This window comes from Phyllopteryx taeniolatus, chromosome 19, assembly GCF_024500385.1.
Source record: "Phyllopteryx taeniolatus isolate TA_2022b chromosome 19, UOR_Ptae_1.2, whole genome shotgun sequence".
Classification (NCBI taxonomy): Eukaryota; Metazoa; Chordata; class Actinopteri; order Syngnathiformes; family Syngnathidae; genus Phyllopteryx; species Phyllopteryx taeniolatus.
The window spans coordinates 13705575-13714746 of NC_084520.1; the positions used below are offsets into that span (position 1 = coordinate 13705575).

The 9172-nt window shown below is 45.1% G+C and overlaps 1 protein-coding gene across 2 annotated transcripts; it reads right to left on the minus strand.

The window, feature by feature from the left end:
• Positions 1–860: 860 nt before the first annotated feature.
• Positions 861–7159, minus strand: dbf4b (DBF4B-CDC7 kinase regulatory subunit). 2 transcript variants are annotated; one of them, XM_061756668.1, is made up of 12 exons: positions 7019–7159; positions 5789–5945; positions 5524–5697; positions 5206–5256; positions 5061–5130; positions 4786–4850; positions 4560–4599; positions 4421–4466; positions 3513–3641; positions 3301–3424; positions 3091–3224; positions 861–2982 (listed from the first exon to the last, which is right to left on the minus strand). In XM_061756668.1, the coding sequence occupies exons 2-12, from the start codon at positions 5936–5938 to the stop codon at positions 1743–1745; spliced, it is 2223 nt and encodes a 740-aa protein (XP_061612652.1). In that variant the 5' UTR covers positions 5939–5945; positions 7019–7159; the 3' UTR covers positions 861–1742. The 2 variants fall into 2 exon arrangements, with proteins under 2 accessions (XP_061612652.1, XP_061612650.1); XM_061756666.1 differs by having other exon boundaries at positions 5521–5697.
• Positions 7160–9172: the final 2013 nt, after the last annotated feature.

Here is a 9172-nt window from a genome sequence, read left to right on the forward strand (position 1 = left end):
GTCGATGAAATATTTTTTTTCATTATAAAAAAAATAAAAAGACATGGTGGTGAATTTTTTTTTAATTAATGGTGGTCCGCTGCCGTGATTCCCATTCAAAATATTTATGAGTTCTTAACACTTAATTGGTCTGAAAATGATTTGCGAACCACCGATCTATGCCATTGATGTATAGTGACAAGCAGAACAATTAAATAATCTTCCACTAGATGGCAGAATGTACAATTCACCTTTCCACGTGTTGCCATTACAACAGTATAGTTTTGCGTTGAACTAAACCGGCCCACTTTGCAGATGAAGTTAATTTCTAATTAATTAAATTGTGATGAGATGATTATTTTAGTTAACTGTAACCTACATACATTTTGTGACATTTTTCTTTGGTGGTGTGCTGTGAGATTTGGCTAATATGTGCCTTGTTTCAGAAAGGTTGGGAGAACACTGGTTGAGTCGTTCATGCGTCTGCCTAACTGTAGTCAGAAGGTCGCAGGTTTCAATTGGTGTGACTGTGAATTGGTCTATATTTGCCCTCCAATCAGCTGCTGACCAGTCAAGGCTGTACGCTGCCTCTGTCCCAAAGTCAATGCTAAAACCCCGTATTTTGCAAAACCCCTTAGCTTAAAATCGACTCTTGAATCCCACAGTGTACTTTCCCATCCACTGTATCAGATATAAAGGTTAAATGCAGTATTTAGAAGTGATCATTAAGGAATGTTTACATCAGCTGACCTGCTCATGCACACCTTGCCCCCACCATTGTACCCTTCCATTATCTCTCAAACTTAGTCAGCCTTTATAAGAATGCAAGGAAATAATTTCTATGCTGAGCAGTCATTGATTCTACAAGCAGCAGGGAGATATTTAGTTTAAAAATATTTATTTAAAAACAATATAGAATTTCACATTCAGTCGGAACATATGGGTCCACCTCCAAAATGTCTTTTTTTTTTTTCATACCGATTCTATCCGAGAAGTGCGAGGGCTCCACTTTTCCAAGCGCTTTGCATGTGGGATCATCAACATGAGCAGAATTGGCATCTGCACCACAGCACTTACAGTAATTCAATAATACGCCTTTCAGAAAAACCTCATTAAAGTCCCAGTGTGTATTTCCAGACAGCTGCTGAAAGACTGATGTCAGCACAACAACACTGGCAGCAGTTTAATGGATGAAAAAAAAAAAAAAAAAAAAAAAAAAGGGGACACAGGTTATGACAACAATGTGGAGTTACTGCATCGAGTTCACACGAATGTTGCAAAGTACAGCAAAATTTTCACCACAAACGTTGGAAAACAAATTGATGTTATTTGTTAATATACCAATTTAACAAAATGTTGAAAACATCATTTCTTTTTAGGGCCAGCCTTTATAATTACCTGCCACAACATTGGCAACATTTAGCTGAACATAAAAATAATACATTAACAAAGATAATGCTTAGTTTTAAGTGACACTGTCAGGTATTAAAGAAATATTGACTATCAATCAGTCTTACACTAATTTGTGGGTTCATTTTTTGGGAGGAGTGTTTGTTTTAAGCAGGCCGAGCAATCTTACAGCCCACTGGCTTTTTATGAGTTGGCAGCTCAGACAGAATAAAAAGTTGGCACCACTATTTGTTCCCACATGCCTGTTTGGAAGTCTGTCTATTGAGAGGAGATGCAAAGCTGTAAACACTTTCTACAAGAGAATGCACAGGGTCGAGTGAGTTCCTCACAATGATAGTCCGGAAAAAGTGCAGTCAGTGAAGTACCTCAACAATTTGTACCACCGTCCTGGAGAAAGCCGAGGGCTCCCCGGCGGCGGTGGACGGCTGCAGGGCGGTGTGCAGCCGCGACTCGTAGCTGGTGTCGCTCATCCACGCGCACGGCCTGCGGAGGAACTCCTTGTCCAGCTCGCCCGACGCCGCGTCGCCCGGGCCCGACGCCGACCCGGCCCGCGCGGGACCCAGGCGAGACAGCAGGTCCCGGTCCCAGTCAGAGTCGGACGAGGACGGGGAGAGCCGGGCTACGTCCGGGATCAGCGCCGGGTCGATGCACAACGAGGCGGATTGTTGGGAGTCTTGGCTGGAGAGGCCGTGACACTGATGTGAAGGGAACTTTGAGGCAGGCGACCATGTTGTTTCAACAAAATGAGCCAACCTGTTAAATGGAGAAAAGTCTAGTCTATCTCCCGCAGGAGGACACATTCTGTCTATTCGAGAGGTATTTTCTTTAGATTGCACTATTTGAATAGAGGTTCTCCCCGAAATACAACAACACTCATCCGTTGTAATAACGCAACTTTCTGATTCTGTGAGGTCATCGGCTGCTGTCCTTTTCCTTTTCTCGCGGTTGTGTTCGCAGCTGGAATGGCGACGGCGTTTTTTGAGGTTTGGAGTTGCCGGGCGAGCTTGCTTAATAGGAATCGAGGCCTCACTTGAAACTACCTCTGGGCGGGGGACCTTCTCTTCTTCCGCATTGGACACAGCCATGGAAGGACGAGTGAGAAAAGAGACGGGAAGAGCTTCTGACACACTTGCTCTAGTTTCCATGTCATAATCATAATCCTCAGTGATGTAGTTCTGTGGACTGAGGACAGGAGGTTCTGAGTACAGACTAAGGGCCTCCATGTCATCGGGAATGAAGCCTTTCGGGCTGAGGACTGGAGGCAGGGCGTATAGGTCAGAAGATACATCTTGTGTAGTGGGGCGGAGGGAGAGCGGTGGAGGCTGCAGGCTGGCTGGAAAATGGACTTGCGGAAAATTGTCCAATATACGCAAGGGCGCAGTCGAAGTGTAGGGGAGGCTGCCAGGTTCGGGGCACTGCATGTCACTTGATATTGTGGCTGGAGATGGGACATGATCCGGTTCTTCTGGAAGATCCAGCGCACGTTTGCGGCAGGAGGATTGTCCTCGCAAGGCCTGAACTTCATGTTCGATCTCGGCATCAGTCAGAGGCTCCAGTTCACAGATGTCTGGGATGGGCAGAGCAGCTGCAGGTCTACAAACAAAACATTTGGACAGTTTAGTAACCCATTTCATAACAAGCTTCAGGAGTAAGAATAGGTACGTTTAGGATGTTGCGACAACACAAGTGACCATAGCTCACCTATTTAGGACTTCTTCAGCTTCTCCCGAAGGATTGAGGTTGAAGCTGGGAACCATTTTGACCACAAGACACTCCAAGGCGCTATAATTTGAGGTCTCCAGCGCAAAGCAGCGATGTTGATCAGACTGCAAGTGCTGCAATAGGCAAATAAACACAAATCAAACACTCGGCTCAGAAGAAGCCACAAAGAGTCGAGGAAAAGATTCTCACCTCGTCCAGGTTAGTGAAGGATTGAAGGCAGCATTCGCAGTAAGAGATGCCCTTCTTGCGCGGCGGCCAAGGTGACAGGGTTTGAGATTTGTCCCTAATGCGGCTTTGAACTTTGCTCTTCGCCCTGATCAGGACACAACAATCGAAAATACAATTATCATGAAATATTCACAGTGAAATCGTGAAATCATGAAGTCATTCGCTGGACCAACCTGGATTTATTTTCTCTTTGCGCAGTCTTCTCAAAGCGAGGAGGAGGAGGAGACTCGAAGGGACTGAATCGGCCGACGTAGCACAGCGAGGGGAAGCTCATGGACTGCACGTGCAAGGGCTTGTACTTCCTGGTTACATCAAACAATTACCGGTAGACTTTCATATTGTGACACTTGCCAGTCGAACGAAAAATGGAGAAATCCCTCTCAAATCGCGCAGTGCAACTACACACAATAGAAAACCTCAGCTACGAAAATAACCACATTGTTAAATACTGCGGTATAGTGTCAATTCAAATGAATGAAAAATACCGAAATATTTATAACGATGCTGGGAAAAACTACTACAACAACATTGTATTTCTTCCTCTTATTTCAAACCAACACCAGCAAAAATGTTTCATCTGCTTCACAATTTCCTCCATTTGCTTCAGTAATGTAATGCAAGCATTCGGCAAAATACTTCAATTAGCACAAATGAGAGGAGAAATGAAAAGAGTTGTTCGTGTACACGTCCCCTGCAGGAGCACAACTAGAAATGCTATCCGTCTGAGTTCGGGGCTCCCTGGGGGGGACGCAAGCTCGTCATGTTACAGGGTGCCATTTGTTAACGGGCGCGATTAGGAAAGTCAAAACCTCTCCACTACAGCCATGTGAGGTATAATTTCACAATAGGATATGAGGGTACGAAAGCTACAAACCACAAGCTACCTTCATCCAAAATTGTCACGCTGACTGCATCGACGCAGACTTCAACATGTTCTTTGGATGGCATTTGGATTCAGACATGCACCGGTGGATATACATTTACTTATACTGTTCAAATGCTTTTGTGAGATCAATAAAATGAGACCACAGTGTGAGTCGAGTTTTTCTATGCACTCATTGCACACTCGCGTCACACTCACCTGCTGATGTCCTCAATTTTGAGAAAAGGAGATCTCAGAGGTGCAGCTGTCAAATATTAAGAACATAATAACGAGATTAGGATCCCGTTCGTCAGCGAAGGCATTACAGTATTAGCCGATTTATGTCAACTTCACTAACCTTTGACAACATGACAAGACGGCTGCTTGGTGGAAGCCCTCTGTGAAAGAGACAGCTCCACTTAATTACAGAAAGCTTCTTAACAATGAAAGGCTTACATGTTTCTTATTTAACCCGCAAAGTGGAATGGATGGATGAAATGTTGCTTGAATTCCAAATACTTCAACTTTTGGAGGTTCCGCTGTATTTTTTCACTGTTTCTTTTCTTAGGGTATTGTTCTCTTACCTCATGCCTGCTGGGTTTCGCAACAACCCGCTCACTGCTCAGCTCCTTCAAGTATAAAAGAACATCTGTGGCAACATTAAGGAGCACTGCAACGTTAAAAGACAAACATTTCAAAGATGAATCAGGGTCTACTTTAAGGTCTCAACCTGGAAGAGGCGCACTCGCATGGCGCCGCCTGCTGTCGGCAAAGGTTCACTGCACCGCGGATGTCAGCGCACACAAGTCAGGTTTAACTGAAAATTCCATACACCGATTTGGACTAGTGCAAAGGATACCATCCGCATGCACAATGCTCACTCCCCACGAACGGGCATTTGCCAACACGTTGCTCCCCTGCAACCGCTCCTACGAAATAAAAATCCATTTCTGTTCAGAACAAACAGCAAAAGGTGTCGCAAATGCTGCAGACAAGCGACTTACATTGTTCCGAATCGCTTTTTCGAGCAGGGCTTTTCCTCGGCTGCCACAAGCCTGCAGAAGACAGTTGGATAGTAGAAGTTGTAGAAATACGCGATTATAAACATTTATGTATTTCACTTTTTTTTGTTGTTGTTGCTATTTGTGGCAAGGCTCACTCCCTAGGCCCCCCAACTTTCAGTTAAGTGAAATTTGATCATTTAAACTGGCACACCTGATAATTTCTCATAGCAAGCTAACGTGCCGCAGCACAATGGTTGGGAATCAGTCATTTATTGCATTTCTGTCAGGCACATGAATAAATAATCTGTGTAGTACCACCGGGCGCGGAGTGACTGGTCGCTGTTTGCTGTTGTCGGGGACGCTTTCTCGCTGCTTCAAAGGCTGGTGAGACTCATCGCAACTCTTGCTTCCTGCAGGCCTTTTCTCCTCCAGCCCCTCTTGACTTCCCGTAACCACAAAGCTCACATCTCTGTGGAGGAAGCTCTCCACCCCCTTTGGAAAGCAGAAGAAAATGTTTATTGGTTTCTGGTGTACAGAGTCCTTCGTGTGTTGATTAACATAGCAAATAAGACGTATGACGTACCCCTCCGAGGAGAGATATGGCTTCCAAAAGCAGGGCTGTAGCACGTTTCTTTACATTGTCCAAATAGAAGGTCTTCCCCTGTAGCTTCTTCTCCCCAGGACAAAGTTTTCCTAAAAGTCCTGGCTGCTCTTCACACTGCTGCCGCAGCATGATATTCCTGGTACAGCAAGGTCAAGTTAGAAAGCATTAAACATGTCCCGTAGGGCCACTTCCGAACCCTTGTGCCCTCCTCACATTTATTATCCTTTGAATGTCTGCACAGCAAAATTTTAGACATACAAATATAAACTGCTATAAAAAAGCAATCTTTTTCATCTTGAATCAACATAATTTTGATCAAATAGTCAACAAAAACAAAATACACTAAAAATGGCAAATATCATTGATCTACATGAAATGCTGACCTGACTGAATGCATGGTTTCATTCTGCAAAGACAATGATTAAAATGGTGCTTTTAATAGCAGCCAATGAGGCATTTGGGAACGAAAGAGAGAATATTTGGAACTACTGTACATATAATCTACTTATGTAGTCATATCAGTTTTACAGTCTTTGACATATCCAAAACTGTAATCACCGCAGCACCATACTACTTATTATATGGAAAATAATTTACATTGTATGGATGGTATGTCTATGGATAATAAAACTGACATTTAAAATTGTTTACAATTTGAAAAGTTTGGGACCTCGAGCAAGTCTCAAGTGGTCTAAATGATTAGTGAAGAAAAGCAGAAAAATACTGACGTATGATGATTTAATTTCTCATTTCAGTTTTGGCAAATGGGCAACATTGAGTATAAAAGACTATTTTTAGAAGGGAAAAAAACACTAATATGAACATTTGTTACCCATAAAAAAAGTAATAAAATTAGGGTTAACATACAGTAGAGCACACCCGGTGAATATTATGTTAAGCACACGCAAACCAAAGAGATCCAAGAGCAACAATATGATTTTTTTTTACGTATATTCGCGTATTGTATATTACTGCAATCTGATACGGGATCTCAAAACTGTCCATGTAATATATATTTTTTTAAATAACGCTACAAATATAGGCAATGGCAAGCAACAAAGCCAGCCAACTGCGAGCTCACAGAGCGGATAAGCTTGTTAGCTGTCCTTCAACTAAACAACCCGCGTCCGTCACGTTTACTCGAAATGGTCGCTTTGGAACTCGGACATCTCCCAAGCCTACAGAAGAAATCGAATCCATGTTACTTACCTGCGTGAAGTTTGTATTTGACGGGTTCTAATTTAATAAGGACTCCAAAAGGATGACGGACAGGCAAGCTAGTAGCTACCGCCGATTTTTTTAAAAACAGCAAAAGGCACATCCGGGACATTAGTCTTCTTCTTCGTTATGTGTAACGGCGGTTTGCTAATTATGGTAGTCAGTTACCGCCACCAAGTGGTCAGAAATGATTACTGCTTTGGTTTACAGTGTGCGTCGCTTGGACAGATAGATACGGACCAAAAAACAAAACAAAAAAAACAACTGGTTTGGTTTTGGAAGTTAATGAATAACATTATATTAATGTGTGTGTGTGTCTAAATTAATGTTTATTGTTACAGGTATGCATGTACAGGCTGTGTACCGGCTGTGAACTGGCTCAGACTAATAAAATGTAAATCATATGTAAAAAGACCTAAAAAGGAAAAAAAAAAAAAAAAAAGTTATAAGGTCATTAAACAAACAAAAAGCTGCTTTTCTTTATTTGTTACATCACAGCTCCTCCTGTGTGGAGTTTGCATGTTCTCCCCCGTGCCTGTGTGGGTTTTCTCCGGGTACTCCGGTTTCCTCCCACATCCCAAAAACATGCATGAATTGGAGACTCTAAATTGCCCGTAGGCATGACTGTGAGTGCGAATGGTTGTTTGTTCCTATGTGCCCTGTGATTGGCTGGCAACCAGTTCAGGGTGTACCCTGCCTCCTGCCCGATGATGGCTGGGATAGGCTCCAGCACGCCCGCGACCCTAGTGAGGAGAAGCGGCTCAGAAAATGGATGGATGGATTATCCCCTGTTGGTGTAACAGTGAAACAGCAGTCTCGAAACTTACATTGTATTTGGAAACACTTAAAGGTTATAGTATGTCATTAAAATCAAACAGATGACATTCAGATTGTCCATCCATCCATCCATTCTCTACCGCTTATCCGGGTCGGGTCGCAGTAGCTTCAGCAGGGAACTCGTGAACAAGACCCCAAGATACTTGAATTCCTCCACTTGGGGCAGGATCTCATCCCCGACCTGGAGATGGCATGCCACCCTTTCCCGACTGAGGACCATGGTCTCAGATTTGGAGGTGCTGATTCTCATCCCAGCCGCTTCACACTCGGCTGCGAACTGCTCCAATGAGAGTTGGAGGTCACGGCTTGATGAAGCCAACAGAACCACATCATCTGCAAAAAGCAGAGATGCAATACTGAGGCCACCAAACCGGACCCCCTCTACGCCTCGGCTGCGCCTAGAAATTCTGTCCATAAAAGTTATGAACAGAATCGGCGACAAAGGGCACCCTTGGCGGAGTCCAACCCTCACCGGGAACGAGTCCGACTTACTGCCGGATATGCGGACCAAACTCTGACTCCGGTCGTACAGGGACCGAACAGCCCGTATCAGGGGGTTCGGTACCCCATACTCCCGAAGCACTCTCCACAGGACTCCCCGAGGGACACGGTCGAACGCCTTCTCCAAGTCCACAAAACACATGTAGACTGGTTGGGCGAACTCCCATGCACCCTCGAGGACCCTGCCGAGGGTGTAGAGCTGGTCCACTGTTCCACGGCCAGGACGAAAACCACACTGCTCCTCCTGAATCTGAGATTCGACTTCCTGACGGACCCTCCTCTCCAGCACCCCTGAATAGACCTTACCAGGGAGGCTGAGCAGTGTGATCCCCCTGTAGTTGGAACACACCCTCCGGTCCCCCTTCTTAAAAAGGGGGACCACCACCCCAGTCTGCCAATCCAGAGGCACTGTCCCCGATGTCCACGCGATGTTGCAGAGGCGTGTCAACCAGGACAGCCCCACAACATCCAGAGCCTTTAGGAACTCCGGGCGAATCTCATCCACCCCCGGGGCCCTGCCACCGAGGAGCTTTTTAACTACCTCGGTGACCTCAAACCCAGAGATAGGAGAGCCCGCCTCAGAGAACCCACACTCTGCTTCCCCATGGGAAGGCGTGTCGGTGGAATTGAGGAGGTCTTCGAAGTATTCTCCCCACCGACTCACAACGTCCCGAGTCGAGGTCAGCAGCGCCCCATCCCCACTATACACAGTGTTGGTGGTGCACTGCTTTCCTCTCCTGAGACGTCGGATGGTGGACCAGAATTTCCTCGAAGCCGTCCGGAAGTCTTTCTCCATGGCCTCACCGA